Here is an 18,473-nt window from a genome sequence, read left to right as displayed (position 1 = left end):
TACTATGCGTGAGCATCTTTCTTATCTTTTCTTAGTGAATTTGCACTTAAATTATTGAGTTTAATCAAGAATTAATTATCTTTTAGCCACTATGGATGCTACTTTGAGTCTTGTGCATTTCTGTCTATTTTAGGTAGCATTCAACTGAATTTGATAAAGTTTTTGCAGCATAAGAATTAAAAGAAAAAACCTGCGAGGAGCGACGCGTACGCGTACCTGACGCGTGCGCGTGATTTGGAGCTTTCCATGGCGACGCGTGCGCGTGGATGACGCGTACGCGTGATTTGAAGATTTGCACAGCGACGCGTGCGCATACTTGATGCGTACGCGTGACACGCGGAATAGACTATCGATGCGTACGCGTGACTGACGCGTACGCGTGACTGACGCGTACGCGTGACATGCGCGCGCCACGAGCAGAAAACACTGGGGGCGATTTCTGGGCTGTTTTTTACCCAGTTTTCAGCCCGAAAAGCACAGATTAGAGGCTGCAGAGTGAAAGAATCAAGTGGTCCTCATCCATCAATTGAAGACTTGATGATTGTTATAATTAATTTTGATTTAAATTCAAATTTGATTCTTAAATTAGGAAAAGATATTAGGATTAGTTATAAAAAGGGATTCCATTAGTTAACTTTAGATGCCATCAGATTGGAACAAAATACATTTTATCAGAATCCTTATTTTTCTTCTCTGAACCATGAGCAACTAAACCTCCACTGTTAAGGTTAGGAACTCTGTCTATTTGTATGGATTGATTTTATTGCTTTTTCTATTTTAATTCATGTATGGATTTATAATTTAAGAATTATTTTCGCTCTTTATCTTATGAATTTGGGTGAATCGGAAGTATGACTCTCTTTCTATTTGAGTTCTTGTATAACTTGGAAAGGCTCTTTACTTGAACAAGAGCTTGAAAATACATTCTCCTAAATTTTAATTATCTGGACTTAACGGGATACGTGACATATAATCCTTTTATTTTTGGGTAATTAGAGTTTTTGTGGCATATAAACTGGAATTTGATCTTCAATCTCTAATTGAAATTAATTGACCAAGGAATTGACAGTTGATGAATTTTAGGGGAGACTAGAAAAGTCTAAAGAATTAGGGTCTAGTCACATATAGTTTGCCATAAATTAAATCCTACATGATTAAAATAGTTAATAAGAAAAGTTAATCCGGAAAAATAAATAACTCTGAAACCTTAACTGCCATCTCCATACTTTATTCCCAACCCATTTACTTTACTATTTTAATTTCTGTACGATTGTTTAATGCTTTTTGAATATTCAAACACTCTTTTCTGTTTGTCTGACTAAACCAATCAATCAATCATTGTTGCTTGATCCATCAATTCTTGTAGGATTGACCCTCACTCATCTGAGGTATTACTTGATACGATCCGGTACACTTGCCGGTTAGTCTGTGATTGTTAAATCACCGCACCACATACCAAGAGGAATTGTGGCCAAAGGGGGTTAAGATGTCTGCGAGCAGAACGAAGGCATGGGACTGACTGCAAGATAAGGAAACGACGAAGACAAATCTCGGTACCTGCTGCGTCTGTCACCAGCGACGACGAGGGTAGGAAAAGCGCACGATCGCGACTGAGTACTAGACTGGAGACAGTGATAGATACCCGAATCAAGAGAGCGACGATGAGGTTGAGTGCCACACCGGAGACTGTGAGAGAGACCGGAGCCGAGAGAGGGAGAAAGCTTGGGTGGGAGAGCACGCAGTGAGCCACAGAACTCAAGCTTGACGTTGAGAGAAGAGAGTTACGATTGCTGAATGGCGCCGTTCTTGGAAGTTTTGAAAAAAAATGAATAAAAAAATGAATGATCCGGTCCAATTATACAAGTGGGCCAAATTGAATTGGATTTAATAATTATGGTCCGAACAATTAGGTTCATTGAAGTTATTATAAAAGACCAATATTTTTTTTTGTTTTCAATCTTCAAATCATTAAACCGATTTATTAAATGCATCTAATCATAGTTTGACATATAAACATCCTTAAAAAAAGTGTTTTAGAACAACTTTATGGGAGTATCCACCATCATAATTGTGTTACTCTTTGTTTATATAGTGTTTTGTCTAAACAAAAAAGTACCAATCACACCACCAACTACAAATAGTACCAACTCAATAGAAATTAAGGAAACTATAACCCAATAATAATAATAATAATAATAATAATAATAATAATAATAATAATAATTTCAAACATGATCAAATCTAGTAGTACGTGAAAGAGTTTCAAAGTACTGCAATGCCTTGAACGAATACTCTTCATTTAGTTCATGGAGAATTCTTGAACCATGATTGTTCAAATTATAAGACACAATCTTGATCTTCTCATCATCATTAGAATCACTGAGGAACAAAATTGCTGAGTCCTCTTCTTCATTTTCTTGGCAAACAACACACATAGAAACTTGATCAGCATGATACTGTACTTTCAAATTTACCCCTTCACAGATACGATTAAGATCCATATGGTATTTCAAAATCCACCCACAATAATCTTTCTCCAATTCCCAAATATGATATTCCAATTCCCTTTTAGGATTAGCCACAACCAAGTGCAGATTCCCTCCGGATTGTCCAAAATATTGTACATTCAAAATGCAAAATTCATATGATGTCCATCGCAATTCGTTAAAGCAAAGCTTCTTGATATCGAAATAGATCAATATCTTGTGAGGACTGAACCAATGAACAAAACCGTTGCAATAAACACCAAACTTAACAGGTACGCCCTGATAGAAAACCCCATATTCAGTCCATGAATCTGTCTCTGATGAATAAACACTAATCTCAACTGCACCTCTTTGAGAAGTCCAAGAAAATTCACTGAACAAGATCACTTTGTAATAAGGGGATTCTTGAGGCTCGTAATAAAGAAATGGCATCAAGAAATGCGGATAAGGTTTGATACTATTGTAGGTTAGATTGAAGCAACAATTAATGGCAGGGTTAATTACACGGTAGCTGCAACGTTGTTCGAAATTCTTTGTTCTAGGGTTTGTTGATTGCGGCGGTGTATTAGCGTCGCAAAGTAGAAGACCGTTGCAAGATTGGAGGATGGAAGAAACGGGTTCACATATATTATTTTCGACGAGGGTATTTTGGTCATTGGACCTGAAAGGTACTACACAAACTTTCATGTTGCCCGTGTCATCACTGATTTTTCGAAGCAATAGAACTCGTGGATAACGGTTATTGCGGCAAAAACGAAGAGTGTGTGAGTAACCGAATTGAGGGTTGGAAATGAGAGCTAACCATTCTTTGCACACACACTTACATCGGATCACGTCTTTTGCCGGAAGCCGGAGAAATATGTCCGTCATAAGATCTTTGTTCCCGGCAACAGCATCGCCTGGGCTATGCTTCATGATTGCAAAATATATGAAATGAATTTTTTGATGTTTACGAGTTTGTTGGTGCCTCTCTTGTGATATGCAAATGAATTTATAGTGTAATCAAATGCAAGTGACCCGCTTTTAAGACCTATCCTTTTTTGGTAGAAAATCAAACCTTTTGTCACTTTTTTTTTCATTAAATTTTGTAGTTGTATAAATGTGAAAAAAAAAAGGTTTAAGCGGTATAAGTAACAATTAGAGAAAGAATAATAATCAGTAAGCAATACATACATAAATGAAAGAATTCCATACCTTTTTTAACATACGCATAAGGAAGTATATATCTTGATATCTGTATTGTTTTGTATATAAAGTAATAAATGATTCTCAATTTCAAAATATCGGTGTCAATTTGGAATTAACTGAATTCACATTCAGACTTTCCATGTGTTTTATGAGGAATTGTAATTGAAGAGATCCATTATTTTTATTGCATGAGATCTTTGTAATCATTATTTTCCTAATCATGTTTTTCAGTGAATTACTAGTCGTATACCTTTGAAAAGGAAAGGTTTAAGATATAGATAATTTTTTTCTCTTCGGTATCTTTTAGTAGATCAAGACTAATACGTTGTGGAATAAAATTTTATATAAGAATTTATGGGTAGTCAATGAATTAATGCTTGTACCAAATAAGATATAAAGCAATATAGTAATTTGCATTTTTACATATGTTCTTTGGAATTTTATATAAGGCAATAATTGATTCTTGGTTCCAAAGGATATCATTTTCTATTAATAAAATTTATATAGTTAGTTAATTTTTTTTGTCTAACAAAAATTTTTTAAATAGTGTTTATTTTGAGATACTCAAATTGAAACTGAACAATTAAAATTTATATTGTGCTTAGTGATTAGAGACTAAAATTAAGACACAAAATTTTAATTTTTTTAATATTTTTAAAAAATAAAAATACAAGAGATTAAAATTTTTAAAAATAAAAATTGAAAAGTTTAATAACTAAGGATATGTTGTTAAAATTTCTTATTTTATATCCATATTTATCTTGAATCAAATAAGATATTAAAATTTAATTCAATTTTATATATTTTATACTAAATATAATAAAAATTTTAATTTAATTTCAATCTCTCTATTAAATGNTAGCTCATATAGTTGTTATAAATTTTTAAGCACATTAACTAATTAATAGGTTCGTTTGTTTGTATGGTTGAAAGAAGTACTTCTTCCAAAACAGAAGTAGAAAATTAAAATATTTTTTATTTAAATATATCTACAAATGTACCTTTTAAAAGTAGGTATCCTAGTTAATAAATATAATAAATATATAAGTACTTTTTATTTATAAAATTACAATTACAATCATGAGTAAAAAAAGATTTTATATAACTTGTATTTTCAAGAAAGTAAAACGTATATAGTATATATTTATTTATGGGTATAAAGCAAAACAATTTAATAAATGAATAAAAAATACTAATTATATTATCTTTTTAATATTTTATGTATGTTTAGTGTCAAGAAGTGGTATTATGGATGGTAAAATAGGTCAAGTCCACTGGACTAGTCCGTGATAAATAGGACATGTTGTGATAACTGATAAGAGTTTGTAAGACGAAAAAAATTGCCTGTCAAACTCGCCAAACATAATTTCATGAAAGGGTGAATATTTAAATTTGTCCCGAAAAGATTATTTGTTCTTTAAATTAGTCTTTAAATGATTTTTTTAGTTATATTAGTTTTAAAAAGATAAAATGTAAGTCAAATTAGTTTTTCTGTCAGTTGGATGATGACGTATCACGTTAAGTGTCATGTGGCATGATGACGTGTCACATTAAATGCCACCGTCACAAAATGCATGATTGGTTGACATGTCACTTGACATATAAAATTTTTTTTTATAATCAAAATAGTCCTTAAAAGTTCAGACGTAAGTCATTTTCATTCCTAAAATTTTAAAAATTAATCAAACTAGTTCTTATATAATTTTTTTATAATATTAAATTTAAAATATTTTTTGATACTGCTAATTTTAATATTATTTTTTAAATCTGAATAAACAAAATTCTCTTTACATAAAATAATAAAAATAATTAAAATTTTATAAAGTTATTTTGTCATTTATATTTTAAAATTTTACATTTTTAAATTGTAATTTTTTATGTGAATTTTTTTATTTAAATGAGTTTATCAAATTATTGTTGATCATAGATTTAAAAATTTAATATTTTAAATTTTACTAAATAATATAGTAATTATTTTAAATTTAAATCTTTTAAATTTTTTAAAATTATAATTTTTATTATTGTTTAATTTATATAGTAAAACTCAATAATTGAAAAACTGATTTGTGGAATCCCTTTCTGAATCTTAATATTCTAATATAATTTTTTAAATATTTCATTTAAAACACAAGGAAATCTATTTTAATACGAAGTATATCTATTTATATAATGCACCAGTGCGGAGTAGCCTGTGTTATGCATAGGTATAATGTTTTTAATAATAATAATAATAATAATAATAATAATAATAATAATAATAATAATAATAATAAAGCAACAAATTTTCAATATTTTGTAAAGTTTGGAGTTGAAGCAAAATTTGTGAATCTTCTTGAATTTTGACTTTAAGTATCACTACCATTACATCCTATATGTAAGTAATACCGTAATGAAAAAAAAGATGTAGTAAAAAAATAATGGTATAACTTTGTTTAGGTTAACATACGTAAATTTTGATTTTGAGCATATAATTTTATTTAGGTTAACAAATACATACATTTCAATTTTGAGTATATATATATATATTCCAGCAAAATGTAATAATGTAAGAAAAATGTTTTAGAATAGAAAAGAATAAGAGAGATTTTGAGAAGAATTAAAGGAGAGAGATAATTTTTTTGAAAAAATTTTTAAGAAGAAAAGATATAATTACTAATTTTTTGTTTGTCAATTACATTTCTATTAAAATTAGTAGTATCAAAAAATATTTCAAATTTAATATTATGAAGAAAAAAATTTTATATAAGGTCTAATTTGATTAATTTTTAAAATTTTAGGAATGAAAATTACTTACGTCTGGACTTTCAAAGACTATTTTAATTATAAAAAAATTTTTTACATGTCAAGTGACACATCAACCAATCATCTTATGACACATGGTATTTAACCTGACATGTTATCATTTAAGTAATGGAAGGACTAATTTGACTTACATTTTATCTTTCACGGACTAATATAATTAAAAAAATTATTTGAGAACTAATTTAAAAAATAAGTAATTTTTCAGAGACGAATTTAAGTATTAATATTTTTTTTTTGTTATATGGTTTTGGGTATATGATTAGCTTATGTTTTTAATCACCATGGGTTTGCGAATTCAATCAGGTCCAATTCATTTTATGTGGCTGTAAAGTGGGCTGTGAATCCGTGGGTTTTTTACTTAAATAAATTTTATGGAAAGCAAAATTACTTGATTTCTCTAAAACGAATTCTGCAATGTGATTACCCTCTTGGTATTATTATATAAATCGTCCTAGGCTGTGTAGGGTTATATAAAATGTAAATTATTTCAGCTTGGGATGATCAATGCATGATCTGGTAAGGGAAATAAAGAGTAAATCGTGCTAGGATCCCTAGAGTTAAAAGAAGAGTGTAAATCGTTCCAGGGTGATAGGTTTAACATGTTGTTGGGCTAAACCTCATTGGGCTGCCACGATTTACGCCTTATTGAGACCCTCTCCAGCCTGGAGCGATTAATACTTGTTTCAGCAACACTCACTGGGTTGAAATGATTTATGCTCAAGTTAGTAACCCAAAGGAGGTAAGGACGATTTATACAGGCATAAACTCTATAAATAAACGAGTTTCAAATAGATGAACCACACTAGACATTTGTTGAGCATTGTGAGAGATGACGGAGAGTATTTTCTTGTTAGTACATCATCGTGGAAAAATTGATGAAAACACAAGTGAGGGTGTAACTTTTTCTAGCAAAAAGAAAATAGGTGTGTTATAACTCCGTCAACGACATTGATGGAATTGTACAATAGTATATTAGAGAAGGCTGGAAAGTGTGGTAAAAAATGCGTGAAGCAATTATTTTTTCGTATTCCGATATCATTGAGGCAAGGTTATGTTAAGTTTGGGAAGTACGCAATGTTGGGTGATGACGACCTGCGAGTTATATTTCAAAGTCAAGTAAGATTTTCCGACTTAGGCATGCTGGAGTTATTTGCCAGAATGGTTAACGTGGAGGGCAGCAGCGGGGGATCCGCTCCGAATTCGTCCACTGGCATCATAGAAGGGAGTTCCACCGCTGTTCCAGCAGCGCAACCGGCGACTCCCCTTGTTTTGTCCCCATCTTTTGCTGCTGATTTGCCTGTCCCGGGTGATGACATGGGTGATGGGTGTAGCTTCGGCCAGCTTACAACTGCGATGGGATCTGTACCTGTAGTGGATGGTGCACCCGCATTCATGGAAGTAAGAGAGAGAGATCCGTTTGCGGAGGCTATAGGTGATGATGGGTCAGATTCAGAGCCACCAATTATTGGTGATGAGAGCGACGGCGAGGAGGACACCGCAGTTGCCGGGGGAGCTCAAACCCATGGTAGCAGTGGTACACAGTAGTACCCTCGACACTTTTCCACGTTGGACCTTGAAGCAATGAACCAGCCCACAAATGTTGATCAGCAACACCCTGTGATTCACGGAGAAAGGCCTAGCATGATTGGCATGGACGATTTTGAGGTCAGGCAACGGTTTGAAACAAAAGAGGAAGCTGTACTGACAATAAAGAGTTATAATATTCATCGTGGTGTAGAGTATAAAGTGTTTGAGTCCGACCAATTGAAGTATCATGGCAAGTGTGTCCAGTTCGGGAATGGTTGTAAGTGGCTGATACGTGTCACTATGAGGCAGAGAAAAGGCTATTGGGAAGTCAGAAAGTACAATGGACCACACACGTGTCTAGCAACTGAGATATCGACGGATCATAAGCAACTCGATTACCATGTCATATGTGCTTCGATTCTATCGTTGGTGATGGCTGATGCATCGATCTCGGTTAAGGTTTTACAGAACGTGGTGTCTTCGAAGTTTGGGTTCAAGCCCAGCTATAGGAAGGTTTGGATGGGCAAGTAGAAGGCAATTGCTCAGATATATGGAGATTGAGAGGAATCTTACAACCACATACCACGGTGGATCATCGGGGTTCAGTTGTATATGCTGGGTACTATAGTGCTTTTGCGCACTTCACCAGTGAGGAAAGGTAATACCGAAGATGCGTCAACGATTTTCTTTCATCGACTATTTTGGATGTTTCCTCCGTGCATTGAGGCATTTAAGTATTGCAAGCCACTAATATCCATCGATGGTACTCATTTATATGAGAAGTATGAAGGTACTCTTCTAATGGCAATTGCCCAAGATGGAAACTCGAACATTCTCCCAGTGGCTTTTGGGTTGGTCGAAGGCGAAAACACGGATTCATGGAAGTTTTTCCTCAGTCACCTCCGCCAGCATGTCACCTCTCAACCCGGCATTTTAGTCATATCTGATCGGCACAATGCCATCAAGGCTGCCCTGCTTGTGGAAGACGGTGGATAGCTCCCACCCACGGCATACCAGGCATTTTGTGTGTGACACATCGCGCCAGGCTGAAGAGGGTCTCAATAAGGCGTAAATCGTGGCAGCCCAATGAGGTTTAGCCCAACAACATGTTAAACCTACCACCCTGGGATGATTTACACTCTTCTTTTAACTCTAGGGACCCTAACACGATTTGCTCTTTGTTTTCCTTACCAGATCATGCATTAATCGTCCCAGGCTAAAATGATTTACATTTTATATAACCCTACACAGTTTAGGACGATTTTTATATAATAATACCAAGAGGTTAATCATGTTGTAGAATTTGTTTCAGGGGAATCAAGTAATTTTGATTTCCATAGAATTTATTTAAGTAAAAAATCATGCTCTGCCTTTTTTTTTCAAATATTTTTTAATTCAACAAGTCAACAACTAATTCATGCATTGTGATTTTGCTCCTAATGCACATAAAATGAGACAATCTTGGACTGGCTTATGCGAAGTGGTTGGCATCCATTGGTCCAAATAGAAAGGGTAAATAGGGCACAACGAATAAAATGATTATGGTCATTAACGACTACTTAAGTGCAGGCTTCGGTTGGACAATTTTAGAGTGACTTATGTTGTTGATATCAATTTTTATTTGTGGCTTTGAAATTTAAATATGAGCAGCGCTAGGGGGCCAGCAGTTTTCTAACTTTTGGGCCAGCAAACAACCAGCAATAGGAATTTTATACCTCAAACAAAATAAAGCCCAAACCCATAAAGAGAGCGTGTATTCACACTCCTTTACCACGCTCTCTTCTTCTCCCCAAAAATTTTACAGTCTCTCCTCTACACTCTTGCGCGCCATCTTTGTTGCTCTCAATGCTGGAGCACGCTCAACACGAATCAACATTCTTGAGCTCGTTGTTCATCTCAAGTAGCGTCTCCAATAGCAGCGGCGTTACTCTCTGCAACAGCATCTCTCAGCTTTCTATCCATTCTCCTTCGTTTCTACTAATGCGTGATGCTTCTTCAAGATTAATGTGAAGGTCAATGAGTTTTGATTTTTGTTCATTTATTGCTTTCTTCAACTCTTACCTTCTTGCTGTCCATCATTCTGTATCCATTCAAAATATGCAACCAGAAATTCATAATAACACCCAAAAATATTACTCAATGTTTCCTGTCTATTCATGAAAAATCTTTAAGTATTCTATAATAAAATTTCTTTTGATTTTGATTTTGATTTTGATTTTGATTTTGATTTTGATTTTGATTCATCATTAAGTTATTATCTCAGTTGTTACTAGAGGTTTGTTGTGGTAGAGTTTTGGAAATTGAAGCTGAAGTTTAATATGATAAAATGCAGCAACACCATTTTCATGAGTAGATTGCCCACCACCTGTTTGAGAAATTACCGCAGCAACTCTATAATAACTCTTCTCTTCTTCTACCTTTATTATTACTTTTGCCAGTCCATTTTGTCCTTGGTATGCTCCTGGATGTTGGTGGTTTCTGGTCAATGATTTATTTGCTATGCATGAAAATTATTCAACAGTGTGAGGAGCTATGTTATATCATATGACTTAGGTTCTTAATCAAGCCACCTCGTTGATGTCAATTTTGATAGACCACCTAAATACATTGTTGTTGATGCTATTATATTAACTAATCATACATAGAAAAGCAGTCTCTGTAACAAGAATTAATTGCTTGAAGATTGATGAATCGAATCAGTACATGTATATGAAAATCATAATAAGTTGGCTGTCAACCAATATTAGCTCTCAAAAAGAAAATAAAGCTATATTCAAAAATACTTTCATGGTTATCCCTTTATGCATAAAGTCAATTAAATTATTTTGTGTTTAGTATGAACTATGAGGAAGGAATAGAAGACTTCAAGGCTTAGCTGCTGCTATCCTAAAGTTGTGGGAGAAGAGTCTTATTGCAAAAATTGCTATCAAGTTTTGAGTTCCAAATACTGACAATGAATTGATGGCCAATGAACTAAAGGCAAGTTTGATAGACAATCTATTGTTCAGTATATGCAAGTTTCAAGATATCATAGTCTAAATAGGTATATGTTGAGCTTGTAAAGACACTTTTTCTTTAGCCTGAACACTTAAGCTTCCAGAATATTTTGGAGTGTCAAAGGTTAAACATATGACATTGAATGCAGATGAATCATAATAGTAATATTGTTGGAATTTTTAATTTATAAATCTTTGAAAAAATTCATTAAGTTATTATCTCATTTGTTAGTACAGCTTTGTTGTGGTAGAGCTTCGATAATGGCTACTGCATAATTGATTACTAGCTTTGTTAATAGTATGTTTCTTAATAACATGCAGTGATTATTTGAAAATAGAAAAAGATCCGGATATTAAGATGCCACGAAGAAGTACAACTACAAAGAAATCTGAAACATGAACTAGAAGGAAAATGCAGCAGAAAACTCTTGAAGAACTAGAATCTCGGGTATAAACCAATTTAAAAGGGGATTTTGCACACTTTACTCAGGACACTTTGCACCTATCTGAATGAAATTTTGCACACACTTTAATGAGAATTTGCACACATTATTCAGCATAGTTTGCACTCAATATAATTATTTTTTGCACACATTTTTTGAACAGTTTGCACCCACTTTAATTGGATTTTGCACACATCAATTTTGCCTAAGGTATACATGCCTAGATGTAATTCCTATCAATCTGGATCCTCTCACCTTAGCTTTGAACATCAACACATGGCATGAGCATGACAGGACCATGTCCAAATGTGGCTGCTTCCATTTATGTATGTTGTGTCTAGTAGATAGGCTTCTCTCTGCTACTAAAATGATGGGATAATGTTAAATTATACTATTACTTACATGCCTTTGGTAACTGTTTAGTGGGTCGTTGTTATATTTTTGGCTGGTATATGATGTTGGTCATTTAATTTGTACACCATAGGGGAAAATATTGCATATGCTGCATGCTGGGATTATTAATTTTTACTAAAAACTGCTGGCCCCCTAGCAATGCACACATCAATTTTACAATTTGCACTCACTTGAGTCAAGTTTTGCACACCTTACTTGCACAGTTTGTACTCAGTTTAATAAAATTTTCCATATATCACTTAGCATAGTTTGCACCCAGTTTAATAAGATTTTTTTACTTTATATTTGCAGAAAGTGATAGAATATCGTTGTTCTCCTGTTTCGGTTTTCACAACGATAAATTCTCTTACAAAAGAGCAAAAAATTGAAGTTGATAAAATGGGATTCTCATCCATGAAGGCTATTCAAGATTGGAAAATTGATAGGCGGTTATTCCTCACACTTGCTAAAGCATATAACACAATAACAAGCAAACTGGAATTAGTAGTAGGGGATATCGATGTGACAACAAGCAAAATTGGGTTAGCTCTAGGATTACCTTCAATTGGAAAAAGTTTTCTAGAAGAAGAAGATTGGACTTCAGAGCAAAAACGATTAGTTGCCCCGTTCAAGTCTGTGACAAACCCATGGTTACAAGAAGTATTACATTCAAGAGAATGTAATGTTTCAACATCCAAAGGGAGAGATTTTTTAGGAGAGCATTTACAATGTTTATTATTAGCTCATTTTTGGCACCAACAAGTAGCGCTGTCACATCTCCAAAGCACTTACGTGCCATTGTTGATGTAGAGAATATCACAAGATACAATTGGGCAAGATTTGTGCATGATGAGCTTATGAAAGGGATTCAAAAATTCAAGAAAAAAAATACATTAAGTATTGATGGTTGTCTTTATGTTTTGATGGTAATCAGTCTAATGTACTTATCCTTTTTTCCTTTTTTCATTTCTTTTTTGATGATAATCATTACATTTATTATTTTGCTTGTAGATTATCTATTACCACAAAGACACATTCGGAGATAAGGAAAATTATATGGGGCCTCCACCACCATGGATTGCTTATTGGGATAAAGAAAAACTTACAAAGAAGTTGACACAGGAGTCATCAAAGTAAAGGCCAACGGTTTGTTTTATTTATTTTATCTTGTTAATTCGCTTCTTTTTTTTTAAATTGATGATTGCTTATAATATCCCAGAATTCTTTCGATTAATGAACCCTTTAATGCATATTTCTAAGTTGAATTCTTTTCACTTCTAGTTATCAGCTACGTTTTGTTTATCCAAGAGGAAATATATTAATTAGGTTTGATCCTTTATGTGTTCTTGTGTGATGTGTGATGTGTGTGTTGTTTGAGATACATACAACTGTGCTGAATTTTTAATTGTTGAAATCCTGCTATCTATATAGAATGCTCAAATGGCATAGATATAGTTACGATAGTGCCTCAATTTTATTCTAAGTCTTATATTTGCATGCTATGTTTTAGAAGTTAGTAAAATGACATTCCAAGATTGTTGAGTGCAGATGTGGATTAGTGAGTATAATTGTGCTGTTTTGTGGTGTGCTTATTAGTGAATTAGTGTGTAGTTATTTACTCTAAAGATTGAATGCAGTTTGATAAAAGAAAAATAGTGGCAAGTTTGGTGCAAACTGCAGAGAATACAATTACAATGGTAAATAACAAAGTTGAAACTAAATTGGATTTAATATGTGATCTCTGTTTTTTATTTTCAATTTTTAATTCATGGAATGCTAGTTATGCTACAACTCTTCTCCGTTGGTGAATGGAAAGCATTATAAGCTAAATATTAATTTCTAGTGAACTGAACCTTTTCTGGATTTTTTTTTCTGTTTTGCATAATATGATGAGTGTATAATATAATCTGTGTGACTATTATTGTAGGGTATTGTTACCCTTTTAGTTAAGCAGGGTGGTGTTGATGCTAAATTTGCAAAGAACACAACAAGAGCACCAACTAAGAAAAGGGGGGTGAAGGAACCCATCGATGTCTTTCTTCATAGATATTTATGTATCATAGTAAACAAATATACATAAAAAAAATTGTAAGCAAACTTAACAAAAGTGGATGCAAATGTTGTCATCAACATGTTAATAATGCATTGAAGCTTAAAAAAATTAGAATAAGAAAATTGTACTAGAGGCATATTCAAACACATGTTAGAATTCTAGCAAATAGAATATGATGGCCACTTGATATTTTTTTAAATACTAATATGCTAATTCCTATGTGCAAAATATAAAAATTCATGTTTAGAGAAGTACCTGATAGCCACTTGTTATCTTCTAAACCATATTCAATCAGAAAATCTTCCCATTGATTTTGAAAATCATCTTCTGAAATAGACTCCCAAACAATATTATTTAAATCACTTTGTAACTCTTCATATCTCTTGTGTCTTTTAAATTTTTCTGGAATCTTTTTTGTAATGTGCCAAATGCATAACCTATGACGTGTCTCTGGCATCACATTCTCAATTCCAGCTCGTATTCTGAGACATGGTCTATTATAATGCTTTTAGGAGCATTTCCATGCATACATGTAAGCCAAGCATTAAATAACCAAGTAAACGAGCCTGAATTTTTCTTAGTCAACAAACCACACCCAAGAAGCATTGAGTTACTATGGTGATTAACCCCCACAAAGGAACCAAATGGCATATCGTAACGATTGGTTTTATAAGTAGTATCAAACAAAACTACATCACCGAAGTACTCTTATGCTGCTTTACTTCGAGCATCAGCCCAAAATATAGTTTTGAGACGCTTGTTTTGATCAAGTTCAACATCAAAATAAAAATCAGAGTTCATATCCTTCATCCGTGTAAAATACTTCAACATCTCCCTAGCATCCATTTCTTCCGTAACATTGCGTACCTTTCTGCTGAGATAGTTCCTAACATCTTTTTCTATTAAGTTTATCTTAGAAAAACCCCCTGCTTCACCCACCAATACTTTATATGTTTTGCTTAGTCTCACACCTGCTTCATCATTCCTCTCAATGACTCGACACATGTGCATAGTCATATCTCTATTACGTGTCAACAATTTTGCCATCTCTGGATCACAAGGATGTGAATGATCCAAGCACACCTTCGATATAATCCAAAGACCCTCCTTATTCAACCTAATAGAAATCCTTGCGAGGCAATTGTAGTTGGTTCTAGGGTTGGTCTTTTCTATTGGTGAAACTCTAGACTTGCGTTTCCCCTCCCTATTGCAAGTGATCATTTGATTCTTAGGAACCTTATCTTTACCAACTCTTCGGGTAAACCTTATCTTAATAACAAAACCAATGCACATGGCATAATTCTGATAAAATTGATTTGCATCTTCAATGGTTCCAAAACACATGCCAACTTTGGGCACATCTTGTAAAAAAGTTAGCATACATCAGATAGTAAATCAAAATCTCATTAAAGTAGGTGCAAACTATGTTAAGTCATGTGTGCAGAATCTCATTAAACTGGTTGCAAACTGTACAAAAGAGAATGCAAAACAGGACCCTACAACAACAGATTGCATTTGAATGCATCACAAACCCAACCAAAACAAAACAACTACATAAAACACAACACTACCTATTAACTAACTTAGCCTCACTTTCCTAACCCTTGGAAATTATGTACCTCCAACCCCCAAAGAATCATAGAACATGTTTACTGTTATAGAACCAAATATCTGAAAATTGAAAGTCGAGTTGAAAGTCCAAAAAGCACGTTTCTTATTGCTAATTATTAAGAACAAATAGTGGATATTTATATGAGAAGCATGCAAACAATTCACAGAATCCTTAGCAAGAATGAAGCTACCTATGGAAATTGACAAATTTGAAAGAAAAGATAAAGATTGTGGTGATGTGATTCAGAATCATGAAAGCAGCAATAATAACAACATCATATCAGAAATTGATGATGTTAGTAATAATAGTAAGAAGAAAAAAGATGGATCAAGAGTGTTTTATGGTAGCAGGGCATTCTTCTAAAAACCATTATTCATTACTTAGAAACAACAAACAAGAAACACTAACATTTTTTATATTTTATGTCTTAGTCATTTTATCAAACAGTTGGTTTGCGTTAATTGTGGATTGTTGCATTATGAAAATCAAAAGCGAATAAGGTATAATTTGGATTCTGTACATTCAATTTAAACTCTATTATGAAAAAGAAAAACAGCATGCTTTGCAAGCTCAGAAATTCATAATCATAATCATCATTGTGTTCATTGATTCACTATAAAAATCATTACAAAAATCATAAAATTAGAAGAGGAAATTGCTTACTTCAATATTCTGTTCTTCTAACACTGATTCCATGATCGACAGAGAAGAAAATATTATCCAAGAGTAAAAGGTGAAGCTTCAAGCTTCGTCAACGAAACTGCGATCGTAGAAGAGCGTATCCGGCTAGAGGTGCTCTCCGGCTAGTTCTTTGGAGAGGAGCGTGAGAGAAAGCCGTTTGTGATAGCACGTGAGAGAGCCCTAGTATAAAAATGCATGCTGGCTGAATGATGGTTAGATATTGATATATTTGCTGGTCCCTGAGAGTTTCCCTTTAAATATATTGTAAGTTTATAATTGTTATATTGGTAAAGTATTAAATTGGTCCCTTATATTTGGGCGTAATTCTGTCTTAGTTATTAAGGTTTAAAGTGCCCTATTTGAATTCAAAAAAATTTTATTTAGCATCAATTTAGTCTCACAATGAGATCAAACTTAAATAATTAACGAAATGTCCTACATAACAACAGTACAAGAACAAAATTGATAATCTGGAAAACAAGTACAAGCTTCAGAGGCACAAAATCAACCGTTAATGCATCAATACATTTATTTATCGTTCTCTTTAGTTCTATAGAAAATATTTTATTTATATTATAAAAAAATAATAAATAAATGTATTGATGCATCAACGGTTGATTTTTGTGCCTCTGGAGCTTGTACTTGTTCTCCAGATTATCGATTTTGTTCTTGTACTATTGTTATGTAGGATATTTCATTAATTATTTAATTTTGACCTCACTGTGGGACTAAATTGAAGCTAAATGAAACATTTTTAGATTCAAATACGACACTTTAAACCTTAAGGATCAAAACAGAATTACGCCCAAACATAGAGGACTAATTTAATATTTTACCCTTGTTATATTTGTTTGTTGTAGATAAGGTTATGAGAACTAAACTGATCAAGATCAATGAGTTAATAGAATTATTGGTTTAATAGTTTAATAATTTAACTAGGATTCAATTAAGGTTTAACTAATTTAATTAAATATAAAATAAAATTAGACTTATGAAAATAATTTTTTGTAGTTAGTTAGCAAAAATAAATGTGAACTAGCTAGAGTTTGTTGAGAAACAATTTGTTAACAATGTATATATAAGAAAAGATTCAACTAAAGTCAAGTATGCTTTTGAAATTCTGATTTTCTTTCTTTGAGAAGAATTTAACACTTTTTTTTGTAATCTCAAACTATTTTTTTTTGTATAACACCTTTTCTCTTCATACACTTCTTCGTCACTTTTTGATTTTTTAATAATCATCACTTTTTCATCTTTTTATTTTTTCTGCATCTTCTTTTTAAGCACATTCATTTCATTCTTACATTGTTTTTTTTTTGCATCGTGCAATGAATGTTCTACTATGAAAAATCAAGGTTTAAATTCACCAATCCCAACACATATGGATATTCAATAATTAACGCAGCTGCTCTATCAATTGGTAGTGTGACAACTCAATTTTTAGATACACGGGACTTTTTTTGAAGAAGCAAAATTTTCAGAAGTTTAATAAAGGAAGCACCTCTATTGTATCATCATACACCTCAATCTACATCATTATTATGTCATCACTAAGCAATAATATCTTTTGAGATAAGCTCGAACAACACAGTCACGAAAAACCTAATTTTTGAGCAGTTTCGGTTAGGAATTTTAGATTCTGGTTTTCGTAGTTAGTCTCAGTTTGACGAGTCGAACTCAATTCGTGAGAGAAGAGAAATAATAATATAATTTTATTATTATATTAATATTTGAGTTGCTTGAGGAATATTATAATATTATTTGATCTATTTTAGTTAAAAATAGGAGATAAGTTTAACAGGATTCACAGTCTATTGGTGCAGGTTAATACCAGTACTCTCTGATGACTTTAGCAATGCTAATGCCTCATTATATATCTTCTATTGTCTTGCTTATCATGTTACTAGTGTCATCTATACTAGTAGCTCTGATATTAATCTCTAGATGTGTTGTTAAGTGTGTTCTAATACATTTAGTTTTAGTAATTATACACTTGAGATATTTTTCAAATCACTTTCCTAACCAATCAATGAGAATTAGCCAAGGTTTCTTCCTACCCCAAGACACTCGAAAGCTGGTCATTTTCTCCCTTTTTGCCGAAAATAAGGAGAAAAAAAGAGAGAAACTTCATGAACACTAGATTTTCAAAGCTAGATTTCTTCCTAGCCGAAACTCCAATCAAAATTCTAAATCGATTAAAGTGATCTTATCTTGTTCCTCTTCAAAATCATGTGACTTTTTATGGATTAAAATCAAGTTAGGTGGTTGTTCATCCCTCCCTTTGGTTCGGTT

The 18,473-nt window shown here is 32.8% G+C and overlaps 3 protein-coding genes across 3 annotated transcripts; 1 reads left to right on the top strand and 2 right to left on the bottom strand.

The window, feature by feature from the left end:
- Window positions 1-2,225: 2,225 nt before the first annotated feature.
- LOC107494271 (F-box protein At5g07610-like) lies at window positions 2,226-3,401 on the bottom strand. Its single transcript, XM_016115322.1, has one exon. It carries the CDS (start codon window positions 3,399-3,401, stop codon window positions 2,226-2,228), a length of 1,176 nt encoding a protein of 391 aa, XP_015970808.1.
- Window positions 3,402-8,057: 4,656 nt separating this feature from the next.
- On the top strand, window positions 8,058-8,999 carry LOC107494270 (uncharacterized). Its single transcript, XM_016115321.1, has 2 exons — window positions 8,058-8,526; window positions 8,653-8,999. The coding sequence occupies exons 1-2, from the start codon at window positions 8,058-8,060 to the stop codon at window positions 8,997-8,999; spliced, it is 816 nt and encodes a 271-aa protein (XP_015970807.1).
- Window positions 9,000-14,596: 5,597 nt separating this feature from the next.
- LOC107494269 (protein FAR-RED IMPAIRED RESPONSE 1-like) lies at window positions 14,597-16,196 on the bottom strand. Its single transcript, XM_016115320.1, has 3 exons — window positions 16,164-16,196; window positions 15,508-15,559; window positions 14,597-15,249 (listed from the first exon to the last, which is right to left on the bottom strand). Exons 1-3 carry the CDS (start codon window positions 16,194-16,196, stop codon window positions 14,597-14,599), a joined length of 738 nt encoding a protein of 245 aa, XP_015970806.1.
- Window positions 16,197-18,473: the final 2,277 nt, after the last annotated feature.

Source organism: Arachis duranensis, chromosome 6, assembly GCF_000817695.3.
Source record: "Arachis duranensis cultivar V14167 chromosome 6, aradu.V14167.gnm2.J7QH, whole genome shotgun sequence".
Taxonomy (NCBI): domain Eukaryota; kingdom Viridiplantae; phylum Streptophyta; class Magnoliopsida; order Fabales; family Fabaceae; genus Arachis; species Arachis duranensis.
The sequence above is the reverse complement of the archived record's forward strand: the minus strand, read 5'-3'. Positions and strand labels throughout refer to the sequence as shown.